Source organism: Merops nubicus, unplaced genomic scaffold, assembly GCF_000691845.1.
Source record: "Merops nubicus isolate BGI_N331 unplaced genomic scaffold, ASM69184v1 scaffold28210, whole genome shotgun sequence".
Lineage (NCBI taxonomy): Eukaryota > Metazoa > Chordata > Aves > Coraciiformes > Meropidae > Merops > Merops nubicus.
In genome coordinates, this window is record NW_008582639.1 from 20,039 (window position 1) to 42,039 (window position 22,001).

General features: G+C 46.5%; 1 protein-coding gene across 1 annotated transcript; it reads right to left on the bottom strand.

The window, feature by feature from the left end:
• Positions 1–20: 20 nt before the first annotated feature.
• LOC103771095 (solute carrier family 23 member 1-like) lies at positions 21–21,007 on the bottom strand. The gene is made up of 12 exons (XM_008938387.1): positions 20,954–21,007; positions 17,459–17,608; positions 16,003–16,160; positions 12,230–12,389; positions 10,754–10,935; positions 7,279–7,399; positions 6,808–6,964; positions 6,380–6,633; positions 3,271–3,435; positions 2,800–2,908; positions 1,650–1,745; positions 21–289 (listed from the first exon to the last, which is right to left on the bottom strand). The coding sequence occupies exons 1-12, from the start codon at positions 21,005–21,007 to the stop codon at positions 21–23; spliced, it is 1,875 nt and encodes a 624-aa protein (XP_008936635.1).
• Positions 21,008–22,001: the final 994 nt, after the last annotated feature.

A 22,001-nucleotide genomic window follows, 5' to 3' on the forward strand; every position in this document is an offset into this window, starting at 1 on the left:
CTCACCTGCAGGCTAGGTGATTATATCTTTGTATCAGCACCTATCTCAGAGTCTCTTTCAGAACTTGCTTTGACACTGCTTCTTTGTCCAGCAGCCTTCAGTTCATCCATTTTCTTGCTGCCAGCTAGTCTTTTGGGACAAGGAGGGAGATTCTGAAACCAAGACACAGCGCAGTATTTGGTGCCTATGCCAAATGGAAGGTCATAGACCTTGGAAATGTGCTGAGAGCTGTCTGCCTCTCCCTTGTGGCTGTTCTTCCATGCCAGGAGCCCCCGCTCCTCCTGTGTTCCTGCAACAACAAAAATGAGATTGCTGTGTTTAAAACAGCAGGTGTTTCTTGTGCATCTCACACCCACTTCTCAAATCCCAGTAGACTCAGCACAACATACAGATCCCTTGTGCTTAAACCCTTCTAAAAGCTCTTTTTGAAAATTCACTGATGAGCTTCTAGGCAGTACCCATCTTCCTGCAACAGCTTCCAGATAAGCAGTCTCTTCTCCACTGCTTTCCATGGGAATCAAGCATACCAAGAGAGGTTTTTACAAGCCATGAGGCACCCAAAAACTGTTCAAAGAGTGGGTTATACAGTGCTAGGAAAGCAAGGCTAGCTGTTAATTGTTAACAGATACTGTGGAGCGGGGAAATAAGGTTTAGCTAGCAATTACTAGTCAGTCACAAGCATTTACCCTAGCTAAAGAATTGCTAAGTATCTCTAATTGTTGCAGCAGCTGAGTCCCTCTTGGGGAAGAGAGTGAGCACACCTATAAATTCTACCCAGAGGGGCTGAAGATCAAGGGATATGTGAAAATTAATGAGCCAAAAGGAGACCGGCTTTCCAAGAAGCCTGAGAGGGTAGAAGAATCTGGTTAACAGAGTGTCCTTCCTGTTCTTTTTCTGTAGCAGAAAAGAGGGTTTCCTCTCCTATTCTTATGCTGTCCCTCTCTAGGCTCAATGAAAATGGGTAGGTCTTTGCTCTCTGAGCACCAGCTGCAGGTGCTATATCCTATCATTGGTTGTTAGTCTTCCCTACTGCTTTCCACTGCTGTGGCACCAGTTCAGCCTGTTTTAGCAGCTCCCATAAGGAGGCATGCGTCGGCACCTTCTGTGTCCTGTGGTTGCCGTTCTATTGCCTTTCAATCTGCAACATGGCTCTGGGCTGGCATTTTCCCTAAAAGACATTTGTCCCAAATAAACATTTTCCTCCGACTAGGCTGTTTTTTTTGGGTTTTTTTTGTTTTTTTTTTTTTTTTAAATAAGATGCTGTTTTCTAGCCAGAGACCATTTCAGTGATGTCTCCTGTTCCTCATCCCTCTCTGGGAGGAGTTCAGTCACATGGTACTTCATTGTTGCTAGCACAACTCCTACCCATAAAGCAGCAGTCATGAGGTCAAAACCCAGTAGGAAACAAACCCTAGGGCACTCAGAATCATAGAATGTCTGGGCTGGAAGGGACTTCTAATGGTCATCTAGTCCAACCCCCCTGCCATAAGCAGGGACACCTCTAACTAGATCAAGCTACTCAGAGCTTCATCCAGCCTGATCTGACCCAGGGATGGGGTCTCCACTACCTGTCTGGGCAACCTATTCCAGTGGTCTATCGCACTCCTACTGAAGAAGCTCATAGCTTAGCTCATTTTAGCAACTCCTACCTGGAATGGTGTTATCAAGGAAAAACCCGAGGAGTCCACCCACAAACATGCCAGTGGTGAGAAGCACTTGGATCACCTGGTCCAGCTGGATGATTCCTAGGAGAAAAACAAAGCTTTGGATAGTAGTGCAGAGAGACACGTTTGACCAGCAACATACCCAGTGCCAAAAGGCCACAAGCTGCATGCTTGTTTAGACAAGATGTGCAAATCCCAAAGCAGAGCCTAGGATTTGGCATTGCAAGGGAGATGGATCTCACTGCCAGTTTCAGACCTACAGCTTTATTTTGCATAATTATTCATTGATCGAATTGCCAGTGGGCAGGAGTTGACTTATAAATGCATTAAGAACCTATTAGCAGTGCAGACCACAACACTGTCTCAGAAAAAGTTGCCCTCTGCTCCAAACACCTTCTGCACCAAGAAGACATAACACCAAGAAGTTCCCTACAAAAGCACAAGCTTCAGTTCTCAAAGAAATACAGGTATATTTAGCATGGGATTTTACCACAAGTTAATCAGGTGTGACATTTCTTTGTGAAGGCTGATAGACATGAGCAAAGCCTGGTGGCACTGACAATCTGATAGACTGTCTTTAGAGTGTGTGATTTGTGGACCCAGCTCATTCAACAGCTCACTCACCATGCCATATATACCTTTAAGGAGCATACTACAGCCTTTGTGATGAGCCCATTAGTCACACAAGATAAAACGAAGGGGTAACTCTCAGAGGACTGGAATTTTCAATAAAGTGAACTTGATGAAATTTAGTAGAGGAGTCTGCTCTTGTGTTTTGGAAGCACAAGGTTTCATTGTGTATGAGCATGTAAGAAAGCCTCACTCACTGAGATCTTGATGAAGATCCATGCCTGGAGTATTCTTTTGCCCCATCCCAGGAACATGATCCAGGGAAGTGCTCTGCAATCCTTAGCCCAACAGGACTCTGGGGATATGCAGTCACTGATCAAGAGCAAATATTTCCACACCAGAGCTGTGCATCAGAGCAAAGGCAAGAACAGCCTTCCCAGAAAGAAACAGTCATAGCACAGGTTTGTGGGTTTCATCAGGAAAAACTGCATTTTCAAAGATTTCTCTGGATCAGTCTCTGCCTTCGATTTATGCTACAGAAAATGCTTATGGTGTTGCTTCTTACCTGTTTCCAGCAGTGTGTTATTTTTGCTTGCCCAGTTGGGAACCGTGAGGCCAGCAAACACAGAAAATCCAAAGATAAAGATGTTTCTGGATGAGTTCATATCTGTGTACTGCACAGAGATATTGTACACGTTATGTATGGAATTATCCAAACCTGTGGATTAATGGTGTGTTGATAAGACATTCTTGGATGTAAATGCTGCATGTAGGCTTGGACCCAGGCAGCAGCCCTGGTGCTGCTGGAGCATTAGTGGTCCTGCTGCCCCCTGTGTCAGCAAGCCCAGCCCCAACCAGGGAGCTCTGTGGGATTTAGACCCTCTGTGTACATCCCCTCATCTTCATCTAAGGAACTGCCAATGAAAATGTTTGCAATTGCTGCAGCACAGTTGTATCTGACTCAGCGTGGTAAGAACGTGATGTGAAACCGAAGTCCCCTTCCCAAGGGATGAACTGGCACTCGCCCAGCTGTTACCTGCAGATTGGAAATTCCCACTGCCGTGATAACTCCAAACATCACAAGAAACATGCCTCCGATCACAGGGGTGGGTATGCTGGCAAGCATGGCCCCAACTTTCCCAAAGATGCCGCTCAGGAGCATGGCACAGGCGCCGGCGATGATCACTGTTCGACTCCCAACCTGGGCCAAGAGGAAGAGGAGACAGTCACACAACAGCACAGAAGGGCGAGGGGTGGCAGGCTCCAGTTCCAGCCTGCCAGGCAGGGGTTGCACCTCCGGCCATAGCACTCAATGGCACGTTCAGCTGCAGGTTCAGATGCAGCTGGTGCTGAGCTGGGGTGCTTATACTTACATGGGAAGCATAAGTCCTTGCACACTAGTAAATATTTATCAAGAAGGGCACTCAGAACAGTCATGGGTCCACACCTATTTATTTGGTGTTACCCTCTTTCCTACTGTTGTCAGGGCTTTAGTGGTGTGCTGTTAAAGTTCATTTTTAAATTAAGAGCACAGTAACCCCCGCAGACAGCTTTGGTCTCACTCCAGCCTCAAAATGTCTTAGCAGACCCACAGGCTGGTGCTGCAATCACCCAGTCAATTCAGTGGACAATCTTTCCACCAGGGTTTGGATTCTTAACTAAAAATGGTTTGCAGTGAGGTGTCCCACATCAATCCCTCAGTTCCCTGGAGATCAAGATCTGGGAGACTAGATCTAGATCTGTCTGTCTGCTCCCGTCCCAAGCTCTGGGATCTGATGTATCCTTTCTATAGTCAACAAATAGCTAATAAGAAGCAGGGAAGTGTCTTGTTCTGTCCCTACCTCTCATTACCCATCTAGCTTCAGTAAAACCATTTTTTTTTCCCCACCCTAGGAAAAACCAGGGTGGCATTTTCTTTGTTGGGCACTACAACAAAGATGGGATGAAGCATGAAGACATGCCTTTCATTCAGGTATGTTGGAGCATGTGAATACGAAAGAAAGAAAGCATCTGTCAAAAAAAGGAATGAAAGAGACATTTACAGCTGATGGAAACTAAAAAGAAAAGCAGCAATATTTACTAGACTTTCAATTCAAGATACATCTTGCCACACCAACAACAGCTTAAAGAATCATGCTAAGATTTGCGATGTTCATGCCTTAGGGAAATTCTGTAATCCCCTGCAAACATTTTATAATTCAATTAAATATTTTAATCCCTCCTTTTAAATATCTGAAGAATGTAATTTTTACAGGAAGGGCTTTTTGTGAATGCTTTCAACAAAAACATTTCCAGTAACTAGTGGTGTCTCTTTTTAAGTATTAACATGTTTAACAATGTTCCTTTAAAATATTTTAAGTCTTACTTGATTGTGAAAGATAAATGAAAAAGATTTGGTGGGGAACTTAAAAATAAAATCATGCATTGCGTTCAGGTGGGCTTTTTATATTCCCTGGCTTAAAACCTTGGGACACCCATTACCATCAAAACTGTAATTTAATAAAAGGCAACAGATCAATTTGTTCCAGGATTAGAATGAAGCTTCAGATTCTTAATTTGCCCAAATGTCAAATTACCCAGTTTATGGAGTTTGCCTTAAAGGCAAGTTAACTAATCCACTGATACCAAAATTGTAAGCATATGCTGCTAAAGCATCTAGTTTAGAGTTTGTTTCAGTTATGTCAGGAAAACAAGAAAACCAACTCTCTTGTTAAAGTTGAAGAAACTGTAGTTTTCTGCTGTGTATATGGTGACCCTGAGGTCTTTACCTCTCCTTAAAATCCTCCTCTTTACTTGGAAATGAAAGCTCAGTACTGGCATGTTGGGCTTGATCAAGCAGCTTAGACATAGGTGCGTGGTGCCATTTAAGCTGTTGCATCTTGGCAGCTTCTGGCAGCTTCTCCTTTGCCTTATCTGAAAGCCCCTGTGGATATCTGAGATGTTTCAGGTGATGCTGGACACAGAAAAATGTGTTTCCCACATAAAAAACAAAATTAAATCTTCATTGTGCTCTTAGCATCCTAATCTATCCCAGCTAGAGTCTTTACTCTGATCCAAAGATGACTGAGATGAGATAGTGTTTTCTGCTCTCTTAAATGTGCACAAGGTGAGCAGAGGTGGGATCTATAGGCAACATCTGTCCTGGATCAGCAAGGATGACATATCTACCTGAAGGACTTTGCGTACATAAGAACTTGTCTTATAATCTGATAATTGTGAGTCTGGGCACTTCTGCACTGTGCTACATCCCATAGGCACGATGTATGCAATGTATCCAAACTATATGTCAGGAAAGAAAGAGGTCGGGTATATGGTCAGTATGCACAATTTCACTGGGACAAGGTATATGTGGTGACAGCCTAAACTGGACTCCATGCAGACATCCAGACAGCCCTTGCTGCTAGAAGCAGCCATCTCAGTCAAACACCAGTGCTTCAGTCTGTGAAAAATGGTTGTTGAGAGTGAGTTTTGTGAAATCCAATGAAATAAGCAAAATTAGAGAGTGGAAGCCATAAGTCAAATTCTGCATTTGTTCACTGACTCACAACTCTGCTGACATGACATTGCTTGTTTGACAATGATTTAAAAACGTCTTCCAGTTGGTTGCTGGACCTGTCCTCTAGCTGTAAAGCTTAGTGAAAATCTATGTTCTGATCGTTAAGCTTATAGTTGGAAATTTCTTTCCCTACTAAGAGGAATAAGATACTCAAGGAATTCACAAAACTTTATAGAGAAGCAAAACCATAAAACTTTACCATCACATTTTTATAATCCCAAAGAAACAGTCTGCCTTTCACATGATCTCCATCCTTGGGTTGTAAAAATTGTGGAATCTGAAGCCCTATTAAGTCTCCCCTCTCCCTCTCTCTCTCTCCTCAAACATATTTAGAAAGACAGCCAAAGAGAGAGTGCCATGAGGAACAGCAGTGTGCTCTTGTCCCATATGCAGACTATAAGCAGAGAACGAAAGGACTGACCACCTCTGTTAGGTGACTTGTAGTGCTGCTGCGCTGGCCACCAGTGTGCCAGGCTACATTTTCCTTGTATGCCTTGCAGGAGGTGAGCTAAGATTACATCCCAGCCACCCTTTGTACACGCAACCCCAGGGAAAACGAGGAGGGACGGGGCTCTGCAGCAAGGCTCACCTTGGTGATGCCCAGGGCCCCAACGTTCTCGCTGTACGACGTGGTGCCGTTGCCCGTCCCCCAGGCCCCAGCCAGGAGGCAGCCGATGCCTTCCATCCCGATGCCGCGGCTGATGGCATGCTTTGGTGGTGGCGGGGCCCCGGACAGGCGGGCACAGGCGTAGTAATCTCCCACGGACTCCAGCATGGAGGAAATCACCCCGGCTAAGATGCCGAATATCCCAGCCAAGCTGACGGTTGGCACTCCCCACTGGCCTGAAAGTAAACAGCTCAGTTGGCCACATTGTCCCTGAAATCTAATGCTGGGGGGGGAAGAACAGCAGGGGGGCATGTGGATGTTTGCCTGGTTTTGGGATAGCCATACGCAGAGGTGCAAGCCGGAGCTGGGAGCGACACAGCGGGATGTGGAAAGAGGGGGGGAAGAGGTACCTGGGTAAGGCAGCCGAAACCAGGGAGCCTGGGACAAAACGTCCCCACGGGTGTCCGTCCGGGCCAGGTGGCCATAGGCGGCAGGGTCCGCAGGGAGGACATTGGTCACCGTCAGCACGTAGCAGAGCAGCCAGCTCAGGGAGAGCCCCAGCAGCACCTGCCCGTCACATGTAGCAGTGGGGTTCGGTTAGGGCATGATTTCATCTCTGGCACAGCTGTGGGGGACAAGCTGTCTTCTTGCCTGAACCTTTTCCCTCCATGTGGGATGGAGGCAGAGGGATGACAGGGGGTCCTGGTGACCCTCCCTCCCTCCCTCATTCCCTCCCCACATGCAGGGCCATGGAGACCTTATTCCCCTGTGCCACCTCACCGTGCAGGCTGGACATGAGCAGAAAGACCCCAGGCAGCCCAGGGGTAGGTGACAGCAGTCCCTCTGCCATGACCACTGGTTCTCTGGGAATCTCAACGTACCGGGAAGATCTGGAAGAGGTAGACTGGGGAGAAGTGGCACTTCTTGCCTCTTTGGTAAGACGGTAGTGGGACAGGGACATCTTTCAGGTACTGAGAGAACAGAACTATGAAAGAAATAGTCCTAGGAAGAGGGAAAATCAGAACATGAGACACAGTGGGTGCTGAGCTGCCTGCCTGTCCACACATTAACTGAAGACCTCCTACCCAAGGACCCAGCACTACAGAGCACTCCAAAAAACAGGTTCTCAGCACCAGAGGGTTGCTCCCCACTCCAGCAAGCCTGGGATGGAACAAGCTTTCCATCAAACTCTGCTGACAGCTCTGCTACATTTGCAATTATTTTTTTCCCCTTTTGTTTCAAAACCAACCCCCCAGATGGTGCATCACACAGTATGACACAGTTGCCACAGCTTAAAAAAAATCACACTTGAATAAAACAAAAACTGAGAGACATGCAAGGTCCAGGCAGGCTATGTAAGAAACCACCCCTTTGAACCTCTGTGTAATTCAGATATACTGGAAATAGAGGATTTATTGGTTTCCTGATTTCAAGTTTACCTATGCTGCTCTGCAAGTAGCAAAATGCTCATATGTCGCATGGAGAAAAGAAAGATTTAATTTGGCTATGCAAGTCCCTCTTTTGAAAGAAAAAAATGTAGTGGAACTACGGGGCTGCATGTAATGCCCACTGAGCCCTTCCAGCCAGCCAGGAAGGGGAGAGTACGGCCATCCAGAACGCAAAGGTTGCATGGCGCAGGGGTCCTCCAAAGCAGGCTCACTCATGTGTGCTGCTGGCAGCGCCCAGGCTCATTCTGGTGGAAACAACTGTGAAGTGCAGCTCCTCTCTAATCCCTTGTGAGGGATACATCTCCAGTGAATGGCAGCACAGCTGGGTGCACTCACAGCAAGCCTCGCCTGCCCTCCATGTGTGTCCCCCACACCCCAAAACAGCAACCAGATGAAGCTGGAGGCTGCCATATGCAGTGAGAGGGCATAGACTGGGCACCCCACTTGATTGCTGAGCTGGTAGAAGACCCTGGACATTTTCATCCTATGTTAACCAGGCCTCTGAAGGGTTCTTAATTTTTCTTTTATAACAAGTCTAAGTTGTATATATTGAGTGACTTAATGCAGATAGGATTTGGTGAGAAATTGATTGCACCCGTTGAAGTGCATGGAAAAATACATATGAAATGGTGACGAGCTATAGATGCAATATTCACAGGCAGGTAGAAAACCAGCAGTGCAAAGGCAATGCTAGCCTCACCTCTCTGCAAAGACACACCGTGGTGTACAGCCAAAGGTTAGCTGTCAATCACAACTCGAAGCACTAAATAACTGAGGCATAAAGTCTGAGAAGACTCTGGTTTCCATTTGGGTTTTCTAAAGCTACATAGGCCAGCCAGCCTTGTGTCACTGCACTTTTTATGCACTTGCATGAACAAAGGTGCTCAGGAGCCTTAGATGTCACTGCAGAGCCCTTGTCTATTTCAGGTGGGTGTCACTGCTTAACATTCAGGTTGCCTGACACATTCCATTAACAAATGCTATTTTCAGCTGCTTATAATTCTGCCTAACTTTACCTATTCAGGATAAAATTTCCATGGAAAACATCTGCCTCAAGCCAAGTATTTCTGGAAAAATATATCCCAAACCTATTTCAAAGAGTGATATGCAGGAAATAGGCATAGTATAGCCTGTACTGAGAAGATAATTTTGCCTTGAGTAGTATCAGGGTCTGCCTTCTACCAGGGGCAGAAATTTGCAGTTTTTCAAGCAGCCAGCAAAACCATCTCAGGCTTTAGCATTTGCAGCCCATAAAGGTTCCAAGCTTTCCGAGTATGTCCAGGCCTTGCCTAGTGATGACCTGTGTATGCACCATCACCGGGGAGCAAGTGAGCATGCACTAGACCAGTTTCTTGGGGCAACAGCAGATACTGCTCATCATGGGGGCTCTGGGATGTGGTGGGGCTGAACAGCAGGGCTGAGATCACACAGCTCATCTATCCTGTCTTCTCCATCATGTCTCTCTAGTGCTCTTTCTCTAGTGGCACCAATGGAGCATGGAGGAGACAGGAAAAGAGGAGACAAACTCAGACAGCTCAGAGTACAATGATAAGGTTTGGGCTAAGTTGTCTGAGCTGCTGAAAAAAGGACTGGGATTAGCACAGGTATAACATGGAACAGAAATGAACAGGACAGAAAAGGTGACCAGGGTTAGAACAGTGACACAGGGTGGAGGACTGAGACCCTGTTAATGGGACAACACAGTTGGGTAAAGAGGTCAAGCAAAGAACTGAGATTAGGAGCTGGTGGCTGGAGAAGGGAGGCAGAAAAAGGAGACAATCCATACAAGGATATGCCCTTTGAATGGAAAATTCAGACTGGCTAAGCAAACAGGCTAGAACAAATCATCAGAGCTGAAGAACAGGACAAGCAGCCAGAGATGTGGTGCGAGAAACAATGGTGAAAAGTAAGCTGGGAGGCAGGCAGGGTTTGGGGCCTTATGGGTTGCTGGCGAAAGAGACCAATTAGGTGAGGAACTGTAGGGGTGGAAAAGAAAGTTGGTATTTAGTGCTTGGGAGGGCAGTTGTGGGGAGGAAAAAAGAACCAGAGAGAGAGAGGTGTATTTGAGCACGTCCCAACAACAGCATGTTGCCTTCCTGGGACTGCAGTCAAGCCTGGCCCAAGTCTCCAAAGACATCTCTGAAAGGACTAGTAAACTAATGGGAGCCCATAGAGAGGATAACAACCTACTCCTGTTGCATGTTATCCCAAGCTGAAGTCTGCATCAGGGATCTGAAGGTGCCAAATCTGCAGCAGGACCATGCAGTGGTGTTTCTATTTTTTGAATTAATTTCTGAAATACAAAGGAAGTCCTGCCACCCAAGCACACTTGTACACTTACGCACAAGGGCATGCACAAAAATATCCCTTGATGAGCACTCAGTGCTGCAAAGCCACATGCACAGACACTTCCAAAGGCACACCCCCAGGCCCTCCGAGGAGAAAACAACTCCTCCTTGTCAAGTGAAAACAATACAAAAAGCACCAGCTATTTTAACTCAAGAAATACCTAACTCTGAGTGCTCAGCTTTGTCATTTTAGGAATGTCTTTTAAACTTAAATAGTGGGTATGTACACATTGTCTTCAAGTGTGAATAGACAACTGTGATGGAGACTGCCTCCAGGAACCACACACTGGAAAGACTTCTCTACTGACCTGTGAACTTCAGACTTTCACAAAATCAGATTTTTAAACTCACTTTGGGGTTTCGCTTTACTACCAAGGGCTCTAAGATCCTGGGAGGAAAACTGTGCCATGAAGCTATCTTGCATAAGCCTGCTGCATGCTAGTGCTCAATAAATAACCTCAAACCCAGGGGAACTCTGCTACAGACCGCAACAAGTGGTTTCATAATAGAGGCAGGTGGTTTGTGTACCCTTCGCTTATCCATGGAGAAGTGACACTTACGTGAACGCTATGCCCCAGTGCTGCCCAGCCTCATCCCCAGCCGAATCAAAGAGAGGCAGGGCAACCAAGGTGATGGTGGGGGCAATTGTCAGGGGGCCAATGAACCTCATCAGAAACCCAATCAAGCCAGAAAATCCAACGAAGATTTGAAAGCAGGAAGCTACAATGATAGCTCCTTGTACCTGCAAAAAAGGAGGAAGACAGAAGAGGTTGAAAGGAGGTCCGGCTGTTGAGCCTTTTCTTCATAAGTCAGTGCAAAAGCAGCGTGAGAGCCAAGCTCAGCCTCCAGTGACAGACCAGTGGAGGCCTCCCATACTGTCTGTATGGGGAAGGACCACCAAAGTGTCAACACATCAGCTCCCTCCTTGGCTGATGGATTTAGTCCTCAGTAGGGCTAATTATGTTCCAGAGACCCTCCACCTTCACCCTGGCCTCTTGGGCCACCCAACCATGCCTCAGCTTCCCTGCAGTCCCTCATCCTGCTCCTCCAAAACGCAGGGGAAAAGCTTTTGCCCTGAAAATGGATACTGAGCCATGGTCTCCACTCATCTCCCATCTGGGAAGGGCTTGGGGCACTTCAGCGCACTGGTAGGGCAGGTGAGTCATTACAACCTCTGTTTTTTTCTAAGCATTGGTTTTCATTCAGGGATGTATTTATCACCCTGAAGTTTCCTCTGCTTGACAATCACTGCTAAGTAACGCTGTTCGCGTCAGTTCCGGGCAGTGGACTCAGAGGTGGGGCTGCTCTCTGCCTTCACAGGTTTGGTGATAAAAGAAGGCTGGGTGCTCGGCATCTTGCCTCCCCCAGCTCCAAAGGGAAGAGAAACACAGGGGCCAGGGTGAAGCACCCAGCCTGAAAGGAGAAGGCAGCTGTGTCCTTGTACTAGATTTACATGTGTCAATGGGGAGGACAGCCTGTGCTGTACATCAAATCCTTCATGAGTTCACAACACTTCTCAAGCGCTTTGCAAAGCACCCCAACATACGGCTTGACATAGGCAAATTTAGCCACTTACTATAATGCAATAGAGACAGTACAAAGTGGTGAAATCCCTTACCTTTCCTCCTCTCTTTTGGCTACTTAAGAATGCATTTTTCCTTAATATTTACAGTAAGTTCTGCCCTTGCATTTATTTTTGATAAGTTTCCTGTGCTTACATAGGGTCCTTTCCCTGGAAGCATCTTCCATCCATTCTCTCCTCAAAGCTAACCATGCAGAGAAGGGATCTTGCTGGAGCAGTGGAGACTTGACAGGCACCATAAATCACCCAAGGACTGCATGTCCCCTCTTCAGCAGCAGTGAAATATCTGCTTTTCTGCCAGAGACTAGATGCTTCGGAAGCTGCAACAGGGTGAGGGCCATGGTCCATTTGGGATGGTGGGCTCTGCAGAAGTGATGGCTTTACCATGATCAGGTGCTTTTCTAAAAGCAAACAGCCCTGATATGGAGCAGACAACACTGAAAATGTAACAGACCTCTCGCATCCGCATCTGCCAGACTTCAATGAACTCTGGTGAAGAGGCATTCACCAGGGTGGCATTCTGTGTCCAAGCAGGGCACTTCCACTTGGGGAGAGACAGCATGGCCAAGGTGGGGGTCAGGAATGCAAAAGTCCCTCCTTGAATAATAGGCAACCTGGAAGAATAACAGAGAAAAAAGATGAGTAAGAATGCTAGAAACCCAGCTCTATAGGTATGAGAAAAAGGAAAGCAAAAAGCAAAATACATTTAAAAATCGGCCTGCTCATGGCCTCTAGCAGTATTTTTTGAAATATTCTGGCAGGTCACCACCACTGACCACAGGTGGGAATTGCTGCCCATTGCAGTCAAAAGCAATGATTTGGGCAAGGAGAGCTCAGGTTTAAACACCAGCAATGAAGGGGCACATTTGTGCTGGAGTCAAACTCTCCAGGAGAAAGTATTCCTCCTAAGATGTGACTAGACCATGGAGCTGCACAGAGTAAAGCAACCACCAAGGGAAAAAGCTGGAGGAGAGGAGAAGACCAAAGAAGAAAGATGGTGAGACTTTGAAGAAAAGCACAGCATTGATCTAGGCCCAAATCTCATCAATATCCACTGGCTTTCTCTGTCCCATTCAGCTGACTCAGTTTTCTTTACAACCTGTTCATGAACACAAGGATGTGAACTGGCTACTTCTCAAGTCACAATTGCCCTCAGAGTGAGGGCCATGGAAAATGTGACCTAGCTTTTAGTATAGTTTTTTCAAGTTAATGACTGCCCTGTTTCCACTGACACTGGAAAGGACATCTGCATGGACAGGGCTGAATGTGCTGCCTGAATGAGGCCTTGGCTCTCCCCAGCGCTGCTGTGTCTCCTGGCTCAGAGTAACCCTCCCTCTGCAGACCCATCAAGCTAGCAAGGAGCTTGGACATCCAGAGGCACTCAGCACTGGCCTCACAAAGAGCTTTGTACAGCAGAGACGATGCTCCTATGAGCTGCCCCAGTTTCTTCTCCTCCCTCACAGAGAGAAATGGAGACAGAGGAGCCATGGCAGGCATTAAGCCCCAATTGCAGTGCAAGTTGTTTTGTCTGTTCCTCTAGCATGCTTGAAAAACCCAAAGCTGCCTGAGACCATAGGCTGGTACAGTAGCTCTGAACAAGTTAGGGAAAACTCCAAGGTGCCTTGGCTTCCTCCGTTTAGAAACTGCCTGTGGAAGCAGCCTCCAAAGCAACCTCTCCTTGTGCCAGCAGCTCTCATGGTGCCTGCTCAGAAAAACAGGAGGGTGGTGAGTGCTTTGGAAGGGCATGAATTTCCCTGGAATCAGAGGCATTTCCACCATTCTCTGGAAAGCAAAGCCAGCATAGCTGTAACAGCACCACATCTCTATCACCTAAACTAGCAACCAAAGCACTGTTGGAGCTTTGCTATTAAGTTACATTTGAATATCAGTAATCAATGGGGTCACTTATTTACAGCATTTGGCCAAACACATCGCAGCCTTCAAAGAATTTTGCCAGGCAAGACAAAACAACAAACAAAAAGAAACAGAAGGCCTAGTGCCATCACTGTTGAATTAACAATAGATTTATGGCTCCTGCAGTGTTGTCCTGCTGCTACTTCACAGCCAGTGCTGGCATGGGTAAGCTCAAAGCAAACTAGAGTGCCAAGGTGATGCATATGGGGCATGCTGAGCTCTTTCCAGGGAAAGCTGCAGGTTTAAAGAAGGAAAAGTTATGCTCCGATCATCGTTACATGATGTTCAAGCATTGGCTAAGGAAGGCTCACCACAATGACAAGCAACCTGTGTCTCTGCTCAGGAGCCTCTTGGATAGTCTGCCCTGTGACTGTCTGGGACCTGTCATTGCTTTTTTTGTGCTGTGTAACACAACCAAGCTGCAGGTTGCAGTGGGTTGGGCTTCTCCCTTGGCTACTGCTTCTGGACGGCTGCTCCCAAACTCCATTCACTCTTGGCGGGAACCTCCCCATCTCCATGGCCAATTCCCATCTTTATGTTCATATGTCAAATTGGCTTTTAGCCAAAAAAGGTTTTTCCCTGCCTGAAACCCCTATTTCTCTCCCAGACTAATTGTAAGCTGCAGCCATACCCCTTTGAACTGTCACTTTGTCAGGCTAACCAGGCCAACTGTTGTGAGATGAACGGTCTCCCATCCTCATGCCACATTAGTAGATCATCTCCATACTTATCTGAATTTGTCTTTCTTAAATATGGGCACCAGGACTGTGGAGAGCACTTAGCTGAGGGATCCCCAGGAAAAAGCATCCCGTCCAACTTGTATTTACCACTTTCCTGGTTGTTGGTGACTTATGGTTATCAACTACTACAGGGTTTCAGAAAACAGTAAAAGGAGAGAGAAAAAAAAAATCTGCTTCCAACTGTACCCTCAGTCTTGGTTTGCCTCCAGCCACACCGCAGGTTAAGTCCTACTTTTCCTACAGGAATGTCCTCATGCATTGTAGTTGGGACCAGCAACAGGGCAATTTTTGTCCTCAGCACCACAGAAGCCATTCAACCTTATCCTATGGGAACAACTCCTTACCACTTAATTTGATCTGTTGTTTCTCCTTTACCTATTCAGCCATGCGAGAGGCTCCCTGCTACACTTTTGTCCTGAGCTAACAGTGAGCAGGGAACATCACAGATCTCAGATAATCATCAAGGCATTTAGGGGTGCCTGAGGAGACTCCAGTCTGAATCACACCAGCAGCCACAGCCACAGTCATGCATCCCAGCCTGAATTTAACCAAACTGAGAAGAACCACATTCTCTCTTTTTGGCCAGGGTGAACCCACACACATACTAATTCTGCAGCAATGTAGGAAAGCAAAGCCCCCTCCAAGGGCAAGGTTTGCCTACAGGCACTTTTTATAACAGGCAGAGATGGAAAAGTTGCACTGGAGAAAGAAATGGGAGTAAAAATGTTTAGTGGAGCTAGCAACTGACCAGTGCTTTGATGGTAGATGAGTTTTAACCACGTCCTTTGCATTTGGAAGCCAAAGAATGTGTGATTTTTACCTTTGAAGAAGGAAACAGATTCCCATCATACTGGAGGAAAGAAAAAAACACAAAAACCAGCCTGTGGAAAAAGAGAGGCAGCCCAGAACTGTGACAAGAAAGAAAATAAATTTTGCAAGGTCAGCAAAGATACAGGATCTTTGGGGCAAGGGAGAGTGCTTGTAGTCATGTCTTATTAAGTACTTAATTTTCTGTGGAGTGAATGGCAACTCCACCATCATCTCCTCACTACCAGCTATTCATCAGCTCAGCAGCAAATTCCTTACATTCAGATTGTGCCATGAATCCTTGAGCATGCTGCAGAGCTTTTCCTTGAGTCCCTAAGGGGTGGCAGATGGGCTCTGATTTCTCCCAGTTATCCCCTGACCCAGAGTTTCCTGCAGGCTCTGTGCTCCCCAGATCTTCGTCCCAGATCAGAGGAGTCCTACCTCAGTTGGAGGATCCCTGGGATAAAGAGCAAGCAGTTAATGCTTACTGCATGTTTCAGTATTTTATTATTTGGTACCACAGATTCCTTGAGGCGGCAAACAATGATGTATCAAGTACCAGGAGGTGCAAAAGTCAGAACAGTGAGGCAGCCCTTCAGAACTATCATGTACAGTGATTTCAGGATGCTTTGGTGTGTCCCCTGATTGCCCAAGGGTAGCAAATGACTCTCATTGATAAACTCTACAGTAGACTGGTGGTCAAGCATGTGGTAACTGCATTGACAAACTGCTTTGTCATGTTTCCCACTTCTTGCATTTGGCCTACCTGACTCCAAAGAGGACTTGTAGCAGGGTGCAGATTCCTGAGACAAAGAAGATGGTGCTGATCAGATGGCTCTGGGTAAGAAGGTCATGCTGGAGGCAAAGCTCTTTGGAGAGGATCAGTGGGATGGCTACGAGACCTCCCATGGCTGTCAGGAAGTGCTAGGAGACACAGAGAAAGACTGGGTGAAGAAGGACACAGAACTGGCTGTATAATATCCCTGAGTTGTTGCGGGAAATCTAAAGTAACTCACGGATTTGGGTGATACTAGTATTACCCATTCTCTTTTTTGGCAGCCTTAGTACTCTGTTAGGGGCTGTTCCAAAGCACTTAAAAGAACTGCAGTGCACCCCCACAAACTTCTCACACTTTAAATGCCCAAAGACCTTTTGTAGTCTTCTGGACTTTCCAGATTGCTGTCAGATACAAGAAGTTTATCCCCAGCACTCACAGGCAAAGCTGCAAGCTAGGGCTACTCTTCCAGGAAGGTGGGGATGTCCCAAGGCAAGGGGAGAGAGCGATGAGGCAAAATGAATGCAAATATTTCAGTTCATCTCGTTTGCACCACAAAGGATAACCTAAAAAGTCAGCAAATCTGAGGTAACCATTAGCAACTTTTCTCATACAGTGCAATTACAGGTAATAATAAAAACTGGATAAATCAGGCATTGCAGTTTTCTGGAGAGTCACTACAATGACCTTCAGTTAATTATTAAATGTGAAAACAATTTTTCAAACTCATTTTTTGCTTTATAATATTTAACCTTAATTGTGGTGAGCAACAGGGAAGGCAAGGTTTTTTCAGTCGGTATCACTTCCCAGTTCTCATCTCAGAGCACAGGACTGCACCAGTGGAACTGGTGGCATGCAAAAACCCACTGTGCTCATTAGAGGCATGTTTTATTTAAATTCTGAAGCAGATGTGTTCAGAAAAACCTTGCCTTAATACATTCAACATCTAAGCTGATTGTTTAAGAAAACAAAGTATAAGATGCTTACCAAGCACAGTCCATTGTTACCTTCATCACTCTGAGGTCTCTCTTCCCTGAGGCTCTACCCAGTGTGGCATTGGTGCCATTAGGTCATTTAACATATCTGGGCACAGACACCAGCCAAAGCAGTGTGAGCTCTTTTGCTTAGCTTTTATTCCATAGGAAGGCAGAAGTCCAGAAGCTCTTAGACATTTGTCTAACAAGCCAAAGTATCCAATTTGTCCTTATTAACTGTCTGGCCCTGGCTCTGCCTTCCCATTTGCACTCCAGTGGAGCTGTGGGCACAAGGATAACAGTGCTCACAAGGTGGTGGGAAGGACTTGAGGTCACCTGGATCCAGTCCCACAGCCCCAGTCATGCCCAGTGAAGGTAAAGTACTTCCAGATTCAGGTTTAACCCCCATTAACCAGCTGAACAGTCATTAAACTTCCACCCACACCCAGCCTCCACCTGCTTCCCCATCACACCTGAATGCCCAGCAAGATGCACAGGTACCAGGGGGGCATGTCCGTGACAGTGTAGGCAAGCTTGCTGCTGCTGGGGCCCTTGTCCTTGCCTTCTTCTTGACCCTGGGCAGTGCAGTCCTGCGAGGACCAGCAGTGGCTTCCATCTTCACCCTAGCAAACAGGAGAGATTCTTCATTAGCAGCAGCCTGGCCCCACAGTCACCCAGCAGCCACCTCTTTTGCGGACATGCTCCATGTCTTGTGGGAACACCTCATATACAGCTTTCAACTAGGCCAGGATTAAAAAGGACAGCGGGGGAAATTAAAACAGAGGCAAAAACACCTATGGAAATTTTTTAGAAATGTGTGTGTCTAGGCCAGACCAAACATTAGAGAATGTTTCAAGCTCAAGGGGACATCTGGACAAAGCAAGTTAGTATCATTAACATCTAGCCAAGGATGGAGAAACTACAACCAGAATCAAAAAAGCGTATGCAGTGGGTTAATCCATGAAAGCTGCACTGTCCCCGGTCTCTGTTCCTCCTAGGTGTCCCACCCAAACAGTGCTTTTAGTAAAATATAAAACCAAAACAAAACACCAACTTGGCCACCACTATTACAGAGTAGATGCATGTTTTATATTTCGTTTTCTTCTCTTAAACCTTCTCTTCCCCATCTCCCTACATTCACCCTTAAAAATGTTCTGCCTTGATAATCATATGTGCACTTTTGTTTTCCCAGAAAACCAAGGAACAGGATGAAACACAGGGACACCAGTAGAAGGGAAGTCCCAGCATCCATTTCAAAGGACCCAACTCAAAGCAGGGCTATCTACCAGGGTGCTGCCCTAGCTCAGCCACCTGCCCTGGGCAATGACATCCAGAGGGATGCCCCAGAGCGGGGGCAGCTCTGGGGACCAGGAAACAGCCTGGGGTTGTTGTCTTCCTGTAGCTTCCCAGGAGGACTCAGATCCTCTCCCAGGCAGCCAGAAGCAGCAGGTCACCCCAGGGAGCTGTACACCTTGTGTGGAGTTTATTCATCCAAAGATCCATTTTGCCAAGGAAAGCAAAATACCGCTTTACTTCAGTTGCCACAGCTTTTAAGCGAAGTAAATACCCCCGGCTGTCTGCTCCCCCTTCTAACCTACTCTGAGCCCTGTGTGCACAAGCACACACACATATGCACATTGCTGGCACACAAAGATACCACATGTGTACATACAACACACACACACATGTCCCACCTGTGCACACATGCGCCTGTGGTAGAGGCAGGCTGCCTGGGAAGCCACGTTTTGAGCCAAATGCAAATGTTAATTAAGATCCCAAACCATTTGAAATGTTTCGCCACCCTTTCTCCAGCCAGTGAGTCCCCAGCATGTTGGCAGCAGAGGTTTTTTCTGGGCTGGGATGTCCTGCTCCATCAAGCAGGGACAGAAATCTGCTTTCAAGAGAAGCTCGACCAGTTTTGTCAGCACCAAATTTTTTTTATTATTATTTTTTTTTAATCTCCCAAGTCCTGCTGGAACCTGAAAACACTGAAATGTTAATGTTATGTTCTGTTGTAAATTTTGCAGGTGTGGCAGATTAATCCTGAAGGCCTTCATCATTTGCCTGAAACCTCCAGGTTTCCATTCTCCTGAGTGAGACTCCAAAGCCCCATTTTAGCTCACGCTGTTGAAAACACACTATAAAATACCTTTTAAACACAGTGTGTTTGCCCAACCTAGGCAGTCTGGGAGCACTACAGATACTTCAAAATAAATAGGTGAAGGCAGAGCTAATTCAAACTGAACTCAGGCATGAACTTCAAGAGCAAAATGCATTCCTAAGTAGCTCCCTGTGGAGACATTTTCATTTAAGAACAAGAGATCCTGAGCCCTGGATTAACAAATGTACAGCAAGGTACTTAAGACTGCCCAAGCACAGAGTTATTTGGGGACAATTACTCCTGAATAACATCATGGGTACATGAGTCCTAAGCTAGACAGACAGGAGTAAGCTCCTTTCCTTGCATTGCAACTTTTCCTGTGTTAACCAGAAGGATATTCCAGCCAGGCAGAGCTTGTGCCAGTAACAGCCCCACATGATCATCACATGAAGCCTTGACCCTCCCCCAGGAGCTGGAGGGGAGTGAGCAAGAAGGGCTCGGCAGAAGGATGGAGTGGAGGTAACAAGATGAGACAGGACCAGACGCAATGGGTTCAAACTGAAGCACAGGAGGTCCTGTCTTAACAACATGAAACAGTTTTTAACTCTGAGGGTGACCAAGTACTGCACAAGTTGCCCAGAGAGGTTGTGGAGTCTCTATCCTTAGAGATATTAAAAAACTACCTAGACACAGTCTTGGGCAACTGGCTCTAGGTGACCCTGCTTGAGTAGGGGGGTTGGAGAAGTTGACCTCCAGAAGTCCCTTTCAACCTCGGCCAGTCTGTGATGGTGAGATGCTGGCATGAGGACAAGGCAGGAGCAGTCTGGAACAGGGATGAGGAACTGCTGCTGGTGGTTCTCAGCCCAGCTGCTCTCATGAACCCAGGGGACCAGAACACCCTCTGTGTGCCTCAGGCTGCAGTCACAGCATCAATGCCTTCAGCATCTTAAATAAGTGCAATCAAGAAGGCAGTCAGGAACTAAACTCTGAAAAACTCTGACTTACTCTGAGCACCTCTCCAAGGCTCTGCCCAAAACTGGCACAACACCCCCACCTCCACTGCTCACAGCAAGCTCACCCAGAGTTATCCAAGGTATAGAAGGCTTGTACACCAGGAGGTTAAAAGCATCCTCCAAGATCCTCCAGGTGGTGGTCTGTAGTAAGGTAGCAAGGTGGTTGCAGGACCCCTACTCCTTCACACCTGCTGTCAGAACATAAGCAGCTCTTTTAGTTTCTAATGGAGGTGACCCCTGCTGTGTGAGATAGGAAGGGGGCTGCCATGCCCCAGGCCCTTGTCCTGTGGCTGTTACAGCCCACAGCATTTCCAGTGCACTGCACACCCCTGAACTGACACATCATTTGTAGCTTTTACTACGCTGCTATAACTCTGTAGAGTGCCCTTCCCCATTGACTCTCAAATCTCTTTTTCATCCACCTCTCTGACTATTCACCCCAACAGAAATAGATCAAGACAAAAGAAACACATTCTTCACTAGGCTAAATTTCTATTGTAAAGGTATTAATTAATACATAAAATGCCCTACCCAAGGACTCAGCTACAAACATCCACAAGCTAACTTGCTTTTCACTTGTGCTGCCATTCATCTACACTGTCCATTTAGAAATAACGGAGAGAAAAGAAGTTAAAAGGTTGGCAGGAGGAGAAAGCATGCTGAGACTTCAGCAGCAGGCTGTAGTGAGGAAATAATTCCTTGGATTCCTGCCTATACAGGAGCCAAGACAGAGGTTTACCACAGACCAGCATCCTCACAGCCAGTCTGAACCCCCTGCCTTTCCCTTTCTCCTCCTTTTGCAGGGCTTGTACCCGTTTATGTACCAATTACCCTTCAGAGACAAGCAGACTCACCACAAATCTGGGGTTATCTAGCCCGTTGAGCTCGTTGTCTGAGGAGAGGGTCATGCCTTCCACTTGCCTCCACTGTCTGCCTTGAAAAAGAAAGACCACTAAGAAGAGGAAAACCTCCCAGATTGCCACTTCTCCCAGTCAACACCGCTCTACAGAGGTGGGGTGAGAAGATGCAGAAGGTGGACTTCGGCACTCAACCAGCACTCAGTCCTAGCTATTCATGTGAGCTGTATTGCAGAAGCATTTCCCTTCCCTTGGCTTATATAAGTGACTCCTTTTCTCCAGCTGATTAGAGGACTGGCATTCAAACCAAACTGGAAAGCAGCCCTTCCCTGGACTGGGTGAATGAGTAACTGATGGCAGAAAAAACTTCCTCTGTAGGTAAGAATCCAAGGGACAGGCAAGACATTTTTCTATTTTCCTGGCACAGCCTTGAAACTTGTTGCTTCATTATTGATTCAACAGCAACTTGCATTTTCTGTGTGGGCTGGACCTGTTTGAAGATCTTTGTGTTGATCTGTTGAAAATTCAATTTCTAGAAGGTTTCACCTATTCCACATGTAAACTACTTAGGTACAAACATTGTCATCTTGTATGATAATTCTATTATAAAATGAAAAGAATTAGGATTTTATCAGGAACCTATTTAAGGCAGCAACCAATAATCAAGTCTTCAGAACATGACACCAGGGAGGTATAAAAGACAGAAGATTGAAAAAGGACTGCTTCAGGTGATCTGATTATCTCCATTCAGCTAAGGATCCTAGGTTACCATTGGATGGCCTGAAGCATAGTTAGCCTTAATAAGTAGCAGTGTTAATGCTCCACCCCAACCCAGCCTTTCCCAGATTAAGTATCTGTTTAATTTAATGGCCTCCCGAGGCAGTGAACTTCCCAGACTGGCTGCAGAGAGCTCCTGCAGAGAGCAGCATGCTGTCACCTAGGCTCAGTGACCACCCATTGGGAACATCTCCAGGTTTCTAAGCAAGAGAATGGAAATAAACTCTGGTCCCTATCTCTCCTGTAGATTCTGTTATTCTCAGGCTTT